Raw genomic sequence first — 13,328 nt, 5'->3', positions numbered from 1 at the left:
TTATAGACTGAATTGTGTGCCCCCAAAGTAAGTGTTGGACTCCTAACCCCTTTACTTGTGGATGTAATTCTATTTGGGAATAGGGCTTTTCTTTCATTATGTTAATGCGGCCATACTGGTATAGCCTGGGTCCTAAACCTATCCACTTCTGAGTTATAAAAAGAGCAGATTAAACACAGAGGCATGTACACACGGGGAAAGACAGGATCATGTGACGACTGCCTACAAGTCAAGGAACCAAGCAACGTCCAGAGCTACCGACAAGGAAAGAATAAACATAGCTGAGATACTGATTTGAACTTTTAGCCTCTAGAACTGAGAGAAAATAAACTTCTGTTCTTTGAAGTCACCCACTTGTGCTATTCAATGTTACAGCAGTACTAGGCAACTAAAACAGTCAGTGTGCAGCTCACTATTTAAAACTGTATGCCACTACATACCTATTAGTACAGCGAAGATAGGAATGGAAATGGGGAACCTGAGGTCAAGAAGGGGAGAGTGTTGACACATCGCAGAGTTGGCAACCAATGTCACAAAACCACGTGTGTAGTAATTGTTTAATGAAAAACTAAGTTGCTCTGTAAACTTTCACCTGAAGCACTGTAAAAAAAAGTAAAGAAACAAAGTTCCCCGAGGCAAGGAAAGTGTTTAATTCAAAACTTCTGTCAAGGTAAAAATTATTCTTTTCAAAAATAAACATTGCTCAGAATTAAAAAAAAAAAAAGAATGGTGAAAATAAAAATATACTGGCAATATAAAGAGCTGGTGGAGCAGATGAAACTGTCATACACTGCTGGTGGGAATATAACTGGCACAGGCACTTTAGAGAGCAGTTTGGTAGTTTCTTATAAACACACTCTTACCACACAACCCAGCAATCACACGCCGAGGTATTTATGCAACAGAGAGAAAAACTTATATTTCACACAAAAGCCTACATGTGAATGTTTATAGAAGCTTTGCTCATGACTGTCAAATACATGGAAACAACTCAACTGCTCTTCAATGGGTGAATGGATAAATCTACATCATACAATGTAAAACTACACAGCAATAAAAGAGAACAAGCTACTCATACATGCAACAACTTAGATGAATCTCAAAATCATTATATTGAGTGAAAGAAACCAGTTGCAAAAAGTTCTGTACTGACCAGACTTACTGGTCTGATAGAGACTAGAGGGAACCCCTGAGACTATATGGCCTTTAGTTGCCCTTGTAACGTTGAAGTAAAGCCACTCCCAGAGACCACCTTTCAGCCAAATACCAAAAAAAAAAAAACCCACTGCCGTCGAGTCGATTCTGACTCACAGTGACCCTATAGGACAGAGTAGAACTGCCCCATACAGTTTCCAAGGAGCCCCTGGTGGATTCAAACACTGACCTTTTGGTTATTAGCTGAACTCTCAAACACTACACCACCAGAGTTTCCAGCCAAATAATAGACAGGCCCATAAAATAAACAATAACACCCATTTAGGAAAGTGCTCCTTAGAATAATCAACTATATGAAACCAAAAGGGCAACATTTGCCCAAAAGTAACAGCAAAGATGAGAAGGCAGGAAGGGGCAGGAAAACGAGATGAATGGCAACAGGGAACTCACGGCAGAAACAGGTGGAGTGCTGACACATTGCGCAGATTGCAATCAATGTCACAGAATATTTTGTGTATAATTACTGGATGGGAAACTAATTTGTTTTGTAGACTTTCACCTAAAGCACACACACAGATACAGACACACAAGAATGGTATGCTTAAAAAAAAAAAGTCATATACTGTACATAGAGTGAAACGAAATTATCACATGATCCAGCAATTACACTTCTAGGTATATACCCAAAGAATTAAAAGCAGAGACTCAAACAGCTATTTCTACACCAGTGTTCACTGTAGCACTATTCACAATAGCCAAAAGGTGGAAACGAACCAAGTGCCAATCGACAGATGAACAGATAAACAAAACATGGTACATGCAGACAATGGATTATTTAGCCATAAAGAGAAATGAAGTTCTACCATACACCACGATTTGAATAAATCTTGAAAACATTATGCTGAGTGAAATAAGTCATACATCAAAGGACAAATATTGCATGGTCCCACTTACATGAAATACGCAGAACAGGCCAATGCGATAGCAACAGAAGGTTACTTTGTTAGCAGGGGCTGGAGGGAGGGACCAATGAGGAGTTTCGGCTTAATGGTACTGAGTTTCTGTTTCGGGTGATAAAAAATTTTGGTAATAGACAGCAGTGATGGTTGCATAACATGGCAGTTGTAATTAATGTCACTGAAATGTACACCTAAAAATAATTAAGTTGTAAATTTTATGTTATATATATTTTACTTCAATTCTTAAAAAGGGAAAAGTGTTGCCTATAATTCTATTTCTATGACATTCTGGAAAAAGACAAAACTTTTTTTTTTTTTTATAGTGATAGTGAACAGTGGTTGCCAGGGAATAGGGGTGGAGGGAGGTGTGACTATAAAGAGATACCCATACATACCCATCGCCGTTGGGTCAGTTCTGACTCACAGCGACCCTACAGGACAGAGTAGAACTGCCTCATAGGGTTTCCAAGGAGAAGCTGGTGGATTTGAACTGCCAGCTTTTTGGTTAGCAGCCGAGCTCTTCACCACCATGCCACCAGGGCTCCATAAAGAGATAGCCCGAGAGTTTTTCTAAGTAATGGAACTGTTCTGTATCCTGACTGGGGTAGGAGTTACATGACGTATACATGTGTTAACATTAACAGAATTACATGACTCCTCTCCAGTGTCAAATTCACTATATGATAATTAAAAAAGTAAACAACTTAAATGTAAAAATAATAATAATAATTGTATGCCATCCGATTTATGCATACTATCAATGAGTCTAATGAAAAAGATCTACGGAATGAGGTCAGGCAACAGAGCATGAATCTGGAATAAACACACAGGTGAGAGTAACAAGGGCAGTAACTCACAGCCACCACTTGTGTATTTTGGTAGTAAAGGGGATAAGTGACATTCTTGAATCACTGGGTACAACCTGGTAATTCTTTGAAAAGGCCATGGGTCAGAGTCAACTAAGCAGCAGTTGGTTTTATTAGTCACCCCATTTTATAGTTAAGAAAGCTGTTGCTCAGACCAGTAGAAGGATATGGCACAACTTAAGTTGCAGGCATGACACCAAAGCCTTAGGGCCTTTGAGTGGGACAACCCTGGGTTGGACAACTCTGTAAACGTCCTTTAACGTTTATCTCCTCTAGTCTTAAAAACACCCTTCATCCCTGAGAGATCTGCAAACCAGGAGAGCTGCTGGGCTGGCAGAAGAGCAAATCTGAATTCGAGAGGATCCCAGGAAGTGGTGGGGCCTGTCATCACTAAGAACACCCAGGATTGGGTTTTCACAGAATCTTCTTTTGATCCATCCATCCTTCTTCTTCAGAGCACTAATGTCTTGTTCCCTGGATGGTTTCTTCTTCTCTCTCACCAGTCCCTTTCGTTGCTTTGCTTGAGCTGCAGGACTGGAGGCCACATGGACTGGGGGTCCTGTGGAGCACACACAGGCATGGGGCCAAGAGAATGGGGAGAGACGGGGGATGGAGACTGGAATCAACATAGAACGACAAGCTACAATCAGTTTCCAACAATGGCACCACACGAGCACGGCTTGCAGAGAAAATAAGCAAATCACTGTAACAGCAAATCCTATAATCATATCTGAGTGACTCAGGTTCCATTTTTCCCGTTCGTATAATTAGTCTTGACAGTTCCAACAGTAAAAAATGGGGCATATGTGTATAAGATAGAAGGAGGAGGCAAAAAGGCGAGAGCAGAGAGAGAGAGGGTGAGGCAGTGGTGAGTCAGGGGCAGAATTCTCGCCTTCCATGAAGGAGACCTGGCTCATTCCCAGCCAATGCACCTCCTGTGTAGCCACCACCCATCTGTCCGTGGTGGGCTACATGTTACTGTGATGATGAACAGGGTTCAGTGGAGCTTCTGACTAAGGTAGACAAGGAATAAAGGCCTGGAGATCTACTTCCAAACATCGGCCTATGAAAACTCTATGAATTACAAAGGTCTAGTCTGCAACCGATCATGGGGATGGCACAGGACCAAGCAGTGTTTCATTCAGTTGTGCACAGGGTCACCATGAGTCAGAAGCCAACTGGATGGCTGCTAAAAGGAGCAATGAAAGGGAAAGAGAGAAAGAAACAGAGACCAGAGGAAGAGAAGTAGAAAAGCAGATGCAAGTCAGAGAAATAGGTGAGAACCACGTGTTTAAAGATTAACATAAAACTCAGAAAAAGAGGAACTCATAACAAAGATGAAACCAGGACAGTGATGAAGCTCAAGATTTGCCGACCCTCTTGCAAATCAGGCGCCACCACACTGGTTGAAGGTGCTCTTTAGAACTTAGTGAACTACAGGTAAGTCTCAGGTCAGGGCTTTCAGCACACTCTTGCTCTCAAACCCAGCCAAGCAAAATCACTTCCCCATGAGGCTCCAGGGCTCCCGAGCCTGTGGTCCTCCTCCTGCCGGAAGGCAGCATAGACTGACCTCAGCCACACCCTCGTCCCCACCCACAGTCTCTGCCTACTGCCACCAGCACTTACAGCTCTAGAATCAGGATGACATCTGTCTTGTTCTCATAGACTTCGTGCAGGGTGATGACGTTGGGGTGCTGGATCTCCTTCAGGATGCTGACCTCCCGCTCGATGTCCTCGCGGCTCACGCCCCGCCGGCTGGATTTCGTCCTCCTTTTCTTGATAAATTTGGCCGCATACTGGAGGCCAGTGCTTTTCTCCCGGCATTTCTTCACGACTGCAAACTGCCCGCTGAAGGGAGAAAGCAGGTCAATGGTCATTCGGAGATTCTTTACTGTTCTTTAAAAAAATAGGACTGGAACGAGGGTGTGGCCTTGAGGGACAATGGAAATGCGAATAAGAGAGTTACAGCTGTAAGACAGGAACAGACTAAGTAGGGATGTTTCTTCTTCTATCTGTTTCATGAAGCCCCTTTCCTAACAAACAATGACACAGAAATAAAAACTCATGTCTTCAATTATATTTTGTGAAATGGATAATAATGTCTGGATTTCTGTACCCTCCCTCCCATTTTGGATTCGACAGCAGGAAGGAGCTCCTTCATCTGACCCCACCGCCGTCAGCTCTTTCCCTCTGTCTAGTCTTAAAGCTAGGAAGAGAAGAAATGGAGACAAGGGCTGGGGTAGAAAAATATATAGGGCCCTACCTTCAATGACGGGAAACCCTGGTGGCGCAGCAGTTAAGAACTAAAGCTGCTAACCAAAAGGTCAGCAGTTTGAATCCACCAGGTGCTCCCTGGAAACTCTATAGGGCAGTTCTACCCTGTCCTATAGGGTTGCTATGAGTCGGAATCAACTCGATGACAACAGGTTTTTTTGTTTTTGTTTTTTTACCTTCAGTGATATATTTTTAGTATCAAATACCCAGAATAGGAAAAGCTTCATATTTATTTGTCCACAATTCAGAGACCAGTAAGCTCTGTGTGCAGACATCTGTTTGTTGCTTCTCCAGCAGCTGCTTTTCTGCCACTTCCTTTCCAGCAATGTCTACTACCGGGGATCCTTGTGCTTCTGGGGAGGATGACTCCACCCGGAACTATAGATATGGGCCATGTGACCTATGCTGAGCCTATTAGTGCACTGTATTCTCCTGGCTCCAGTGACAGACATACGATCTAAGTTAACACCTTTCAGAGTGAGTATCAAGATTTTGTGGAGAATGCAGAGACAAAGCCTTTTCCTGATACTCTTTTCCCTCTGGATCTGAACATGGAATTATACAACCCTGGAAGCTGTTGGCAGCCATCTTGGGATCATGAAGGGAGCCAGTCTTAGGAGAAGCCAACCACTACAGAGGCAGAGTGGGTAGACAGAAGGAAACCAGGTCTGTGGTTACATGATGGAGTGGCTGGATCAACCCTCACCTGAAGCCATATCACTGTGGATTTTAAATAACATAAGCCAAAAAAATTCCCTTTACAACTGTGATGGTTAATTTTATGTGCCAACTTAGCTAGGCTATGGTGTCCAGCTGTTTAGTCAAACACTAGTCTAGTTGCTGTTAGGAAGTAGTTGCATGTGATTAAATAAACCGGCCTCAAGTAAAGTGGATTAAAAGAGCCCTGGTAGCGTGGTGGTTAAGAGCTGGGCTGCTAACCAAAAGGCTGGTGGTTCGAACCCACCAGCCGCTCCACCAGAGAAAGATGTGGCAGTCTGCTTCCGCAAAGATTACAGTGTGGAAAACCCTATGGGGCAGTTCTACTTCATCCTAGAGGGTTGCTATAAGTCAGAATCAACTCGACAGCAATGGGTAAAGTGGATTACCTTCCATAATGTGGACGGGCCTCCATCAATCAGCTGAAGGCCTTAAGAGCAAAGAGGGAGTTTCCCTAGGCTGTGCTCTGCCTCCAGACTATAAACAGACATTTTGCCAGAACACTCTTACTTGTCATCTTCTCATGGATCTGGGGACACAGGGAGTCTTCAGCCTATTGCCTGACCTACAGATCGGGGACTTGCTGCCTCCTACGATCCTGTGAGTCATTTCCTTGAGTAAATCTCTCTCTCTCTTTAACTATTTTGTTTTGTTTGTTTATAAATGGTTCTGTTTCTCTACAGAACCCTGACTAAGCCAACAGCTAAACTGAGCTTGATTTGGGTTTTCTATTTCTTTCGTACGAAAGCATCCGAAATGACATAGCATGTAACCAGAGCTTCTTCCCATTTCTAAAATAGGATAATAACAGAAATTGACACAAAATAACGTGAATACATAAGCCGTGAGATCTTGAGAGGTAAGCAGGCTACCCAGAAAATCGGTGGCGCACATGGAAAGACCCTTCTGTAATGACGCTGGCGCCCTCCCCTCTTCCCTCGCACCCAGGGAGGAGTCTGCCCACCCATCCCAGGATCTGTACACTCCATGGCACCTGCTGCAGAACGGCTATATACAGAACTAGCAGTTATTTTTAGCTAGCTTTGGTCTCCTGACATGAAGGCAAAAAGGGCAGAGAAAATCAAATTGAGGATAATATTCTGATGTTAAAGAATGAATACTTGGAAATGTTACTCACGTCCTTCAGCAGTGGGAGGCCAGGGAGGAAAAGCAGACGGTGAAGGATTACTTTAGAGCAGTGTCAAATTGTTTGCACGGCAGTTATTGCTACACTTTTCCCCTCCTCTGCAGCAAAGCAGAGAGACGGAACCCAGAATCACACTGGAAAGCCTGCACCAATGCCTATAAACTCACCACCTGAAAGAGCCGTGGGATCCGTGCTGCCACTTTATTGCAACCATTTCTAATTTCTCTGGGGAATGAAGAACTGGGCTTTTCCTCTGTCATGGACTGAATTATCCCAAAAAGATACGTCAAAGTTCCAAACTCTGATACCTGCGCATGTGACCCTGTTTGGAATTAGGGTCTTTGAAGATGTTAGCAGTTAAGTTAACAGGAGGTCATACGGGAGTAAAAACCAAACCCAAAACCCATTGTGGCTGAGTTGATTCTGTGGAGAGTGGAACTGCTCCGTAGGGTTTTCTTCGCTGTAATCTTTATAGAAGCAGATCGCCAGGTCTGTCTTCCACCCACCTGTCAGCTAGTAGTTGAGTGCTTAACTAACTGTCTGAGGCACTTTACATGCTGGAGTCTGAATACAAAGCCCAGCTCCTCTCCACCAATCCCCCACTACCCCAATAATAACAACAACAGCTGAATTCATTTACGTGTTTGTTTATCTTTGGCAAGCACTTCTAAATCGTGGGCCCCCAGAGTAACAAAATGACACAGCTTGGAGGGTGAGCTCAGACCCAGGGAGGAAAGTGAACACACAAAAGAAGCCTTAACACCACCGCCGACCCCTCGAGCACTGCTTCCTCTTCAGCGCTCCCTGCCTTTTGCAAACACACTGAAGCTAGTCAGTAATTAACGTGGATACAGATGGCTGCAGCTACAGTTCGACTGTAAGATGGGTGGGGGAAATGTAGTTTCTTTATTGGGAAGTAGAAAGTCACTGTATATGGAGAATTTGTGTATACTATGATATAGTCAGGCAAGGAGCCTTGGTGGCGCAACAGTTAAGCGCTCGGCTGCTTACCAAAAGGTTGACTGTCTGAACCCACCCTGCAGCTCCGCAGGAGAAGGATCTGGCGATTTACTCCCATAAAGATTACAGCCTGGAAAACCCTATGGGGAAGTTCTGGTCTGTCACATGGGGTTCCTGTGAGTCAGAACCCACTTGACAGCACCCAACAACAACAACAGTGATCAGGTGCCTATAAAGACGATGAGGCATAATCCTTGAGCTAAAGGAGCTTTCTACTAAAATACTTGATTGAAAACAATCACAAATTTTATTAAAAAGAGGAGAATCTTGGCTAAAAGGAGCAAAATTTATAAAGGACAACATTCCATCCCATTTCATTGTCTGACTCACTAATATTCTCTAATCTGATTGGTCCCCTTGAAGTTACTAAATGAACCGTGACCAGGATTCTATGCGAGACGCCTTACACATGTTACCTTATTAATAATCACAGCTCTGGGAGATACACATTCTGTCCTCTCTTCAGAAACCCTGGTGGCGTAGTGGTTAAGTGCTACAGCAGCTAACCAAAGGGGCAGCAGTTCAAATCTGCCAGGCGCTCCTTGGAAACTCTATGAGGCAGTTCTACTCTGTCCTGTAGGGTCGCTATGAATCAGAATCGACTCGACAGCGCTGGGGTTTTTTGTTTTTGTTTTTGTCCTCTCTTCTATCACTAAGAAAACCAGGACTGAGAAAGATTTTAAAAATTGCACCAAATCACTCAGCCTGATTGAAAAACGAATCCAAACCGACGTGTTTTTTGCCTCCAAAGCTCAATTCACTGAGCCACGTGGCTGTGTTGATCTTGTGATCATTTGCTTTGATGTACAAGTCATTCTAGGAAAGTCCTTTGTGAGGGGAAGACAGAAGCTTGCGGTGAAATAAGCTTGGGTACTGTTACCTTCTCCTCTCTCTGGAAAATTCACACAATGTTTTAATTAACTGAAGCCATCGCTCTGACGTGCCCTGAGATGCTACATGATACAAAGTAAACTCTGTGTGCACACACATCCACGCATGCATGGCGGTGCAGTGGTTAAGGGCGGGATTGTTAACCAAAAGGTTGGTGCTTCAAATCCACCCCGTGGCTCCACAGGAGAGAGACCTGGTGATCTGCTCCTGTAAAGACTTAAAAAAAAAAAGAAAATCTGCTGCCGTTGAGTCAGCTCCAACTCACGCAGACCCTACAGGACAGAGGTGAACCGCCTCACAGGGTTTCCAAGGCTATCATCTTTATGACAGCAGTTTGCCACAACTTTCTTCCGTGGATCAGCTGGTGTGGTGAGTTCGAATCACTGACCTTTTGGTTAGAAGCCAAGTGCTTAACCACCGTACCACCAGGGCTCCTTAAACCCACTGCCGCTGAGTCGATTCCGACTCATAGAGACACTGTAGGACAGAGAACTGCCCCACAGGGTTTTCAAGGCTGTAAATCTTTACAGAAGCAGATTCCCCATCCTTCTCCCACGAGCGGCTGGTGCGTTCAAACCGCCAACCTTTCCGTTAGCAGCCAGCGCTTTAACCACTGTGCCACCAGGGCTCCTTTCTGCCTAAAAAACCCTATGGGGCAGCTCTACTCTGTCACCTGGGGTCACTATGAGTTGAAATCAACTCAATAGCACCTATCAACAACAACAATACTAATAATTGGAGCTTCTGGGTGACTCAAACAATTAAGTACTCGGCAACTCACCGAAACATTGGTGCCTCCAGCCCACCCAGAGGTGCCTTGGAAGAAAGCCTTGGCAATCTATTTCAGAAGAATCAGTCACCGAAAACCCTATGGAGCACCGTTCTATTCCGACACACCTGGGGTCACCATGCGTCAGAACTGACGAGACAGCAACTGTTTAATCTGTTCCATAATGTATTAAAAACAAACTTGTGGAACTTTTTTTAATCCAGCCAGGTTCTATTTTCAAGCTTATTTATTCGTGGAAGTCTTGTCTGCTTGGGGGAAAGATGGTATGGACATTCAAATTCTGAGAGGACGTTGCATTCAGAAGGGAGGAAAGTGCAATTTGATCGGATATGACAATTTCTGTCTCACGGGTTGGAACCCAATCAAGTGTCTAACAATTTCGTTGTTGATCTCGATCCAGAGGGCACAAGCTACCACCCAAGATAGGTGCGGATTAAAAAGCATATATATATACACACACACACACACACAACTAAAATAGCATATAATGTTTTATCTTTGATTTTTAAGTATGTATTTTACCCAGCACATGTGACAGTTAAAATTATTTATGGTAACTATTATTGTTATGGAGTTCCCAGGTAGTACAAATAGTTAACACTCTCAGCTGCTAACCAAAAGGTTGGTGGTTCAAGTCCACCTGGAGGCGCCTCAGAAGAAAGGCCTGGTGATCTATTTCTGAAAAATCACAGAAAACCCTATGGAGCACCATTCTACTCTGACTTACATGGGGGTCGCCATGAGCCAGAGTTGACTCAATGGTAACTGGTTTTTGGTTTTATTATTGTTATAAATCCCTAAACTAATGCTGAAAGCAGATCTGGTTTAAATCTAACAGCTGGTAACTTCCATCTCTCCTTTCCTTTTAATGAAAAAAAAACAAAAAACAAAAAAACCTGTTGCCACCGAGTGGATTCTGACTCATAGCGACCCTACAGGACAAAGCAGAGCTGCCCCATAGGGTTTCCAAGCGGTAGCTGCTAGATTCAGACTCCTCTTAAATTTTGCAATATGATTTCTAATGAAAGCAAAATAAATTTTACTTCTGAATTCATGTATCAAATCCCTGGCCCAATTTTAGTGCTCGTTTATGGGCGATCTATTTTTCTTGACCAGAGCTGCACTGAGAGACGAACAGGGCAAAAATTTTGCTGTAATACTGGAATCACGGTCTTAGGTAAGAGGTGAGGTGACAGGAATGATTTTTCAAGGCTGAGTTACCATCTGATAATAATTCACATTTACAACATGGGAAAGACCCCAAAGGGCTTATAGACGTGTGGGAGAGACAAGCACATCACACTATAATGTGACATGGCCGCTCTGGGGCTGAGGGCCATCAGGAGACCCTGCCGGAGCTGGCCTAAGCTGGGCCCTGAAGCCTGCATGTCAGTAGTGTTAAATGACAGATTCTGAAGTCGAGTTATAAAAAAAATTTAAAGATTTTATCTGTGAGTAAACCAAAGTGCTGCAGCAAGAAACCCTGATACTCAAGAGGAGATACCAAGGACTTCAATTTGAGAAAGACAGCAGTCTCCTTTTATAAGAAGCTTTGAGGAAGTTTGTTGAGAAAAAAGGGATGGGCCCTGGAAAGTTGTCATTTAAGCAATGGTGGGTCCTTCTATAGTGGGGGCAAGTCTGTGATTGGCCCACGTGCCCTTTCTTTCATTTGTAATAGCTACAAGGGTTCTTGGCTTTACTATGAAGAAGTCTCAAGAGAATGTGGGTTTGGAAAATACCAGTTAAGCAAGGTTTACAGGTGGAAGCACCTGGGGCTGGGTCTACACTGGTTATGGTCATTTCTGGTTGACAGTAGGGAGCTGAAGAAGGTGTAGGCACACATGGAGAGACAGAGAGGGGCAGGGAGGCATGGAAGAGCCTGCTATAGTGTTTCTAGAGAAGAGGGGGTGATGGGAGAGGCATCGGGACAGCTATACTCTAACTCTATGAGGGCCAGGTCTCCTTTGGTGATACCACCTTAGACCCCCAAAGGGAGCTCATATTGGTCGGGCCAGGGGGTGTCTCTAGAGGCAGAGGTGGGGGCTTTGCAGAACTAATTGCCCCCGGGGAAGAGCAGTGGCGCACTTCCATAGCCTGCTTTGGCTGGCCTCGCAGCCCCACAGGCCACCAATTGCATCCTCGTGGGGAGGGCGAGGGACAGTTCAAGGGCTCCGCAGCCTCCTGGGAGAGCAACGGGGCGGAGCTGCTCTGGGGCGCACACCTCTTCCCTGCTGCCCAGACCAAGCAGAACGAGACGTCTACAGCTAGGGGAAGGTGAGGGCCAGATTCCACTCACATCTGCGCCTCCACACCCAGCAGAGACCTGACACAGCAGGGTACTTAGCACACATGGCACTGCAGAGCGGAGGAACCCCAGCCCCAACTCTGGCCTAACTGGCTGGAAGCCCTTGGGGAAGACAGGGACCTCTCTGAGCTTCAGTTTCCCCATCTGAAAGGGGGTGATGAGAACATGAAGCAAGGCCATGCATGTCAGCACATGATGGGTTCCCTAAAGACAGCCGGTACATGTAAAGGATGAAAATAATAAGTTGTCCCAGCTTTGTGTTTCTCAAAGAAGCCAAGAGGGTAACATTTTAGTGGGTGAAAAGCAGCACCAAATTTCTCCTTGGCCCTTTTCTACCCAGTGCGTTTGTAATCTAAGTGTTCAGTTGCTGCATTTTTCTCTGCATTGGAACTCAACAAGGGTACTTTCATTTTGGGTGCAGAAATATTCAGTTTGACCCAGTGCAAATGATCAGGTGACTTTGCTTAGATATTAATGCTGCAACCTGTAGAAAAAAAAAACAACGAAACCCTTGTCATAAAGTCGAATCTGACTCATAGTAACCTTATACGACAAGGTACCCACGACAGCGTTTCTAAGGCGGTAAATCTTTACGGAAGCTGACTGCCACATCTTTCTCCCAAGGAGGAGCTGGTGGGTTCCAACCACCGCCCTTTAAGTTTGCAGTCAAGTGCTTAACCACGGCACCACCAGGGTACCTCATAGCCTGTGGGGAGGTGATGAAAAGCAGACTTGCATTTTGCAAGAATGGCCTCAACAACATTGCATTCATCTCTTTGGCTGCCCTAACAAAGCGCCCCAAGTTGAATTGGCTTAAAATAGCAGAAATTTGGCTGGACCTCTCAGCCCCAGGGACCGCCAAGGATCCTTTAAAGGGTCCTCACAGTTCTGGAGGCTAGATGTCCAAAATCAAGGTGTCAGCAGAGCTGGTTCCTTCTGGTGGCCCTAGCGAGAATCTGTTCCATGCCTCTCTTCTAGCTTCTGGCGGCCCCCAGCCAATCTTGGTGTTTCTTGGCTCTCAGAGAAATCATTCCAATCTCTGCTTCCACTGTCACAAGGCCATCTTTTCTCTGTATCTCTCCTCCTCTTTTATAAGGCTATCACTCAGATGGGATTAGAACCCATGCTAATCCAGTATGCCCTCATGTTAACTGATAACATCTTCAAAGACACTGTTTTCAAACAAGGTCACGTTCACAAGTAC

General features: G+C 44.6%; 1 protein-coding gene across 4 annotated transcripts in view; it reads right to left on the bottom strand.

Moving 5' to 3' along the window:
* The window catches only part of DAPK1 (death associated protein kinase 1), a 223,757-nt gene that overhangs the window by 98,312 nt on the left and 112,117 nt on the right, over positions 1 to 13,328 (bottom strand). For all 4 annotated transcript variants that reach the window (XM_049897030.1, XM_049897031.1, XM_049897033.1 and 1 more), the window contains exon 3: positions 4,607 to 4,828. In XM_049897030.1, the coding sequence (XP_049752987.1) occupies positions 4,607 to 4,828 (222 nt within the window). The remainder of the gene's footprint in view (positions 1 to 4,606; positions 4,829 to 13,328) is intronic.

This window comes from Elephas maximus, chromosome 9 (assembly GCF_024166365.1).
Source record: "Elephas maximus indicus isolate mEleMax1 chromosome 9, mEleMax1 primary haplotype, whole genome shotgun sequence".
NCBI classification, from domain to species: Eukaryota; Metazoa; Chordata; class Mammalia; order Proboscidea; family Elephantidae; genus Elephas; species Elephas maximus.
The sequence above is the reverse complement of the archived record's forward strand: the minus strand, read 5'-3'. Positions and strand labels throughout refer to the sequence as shown.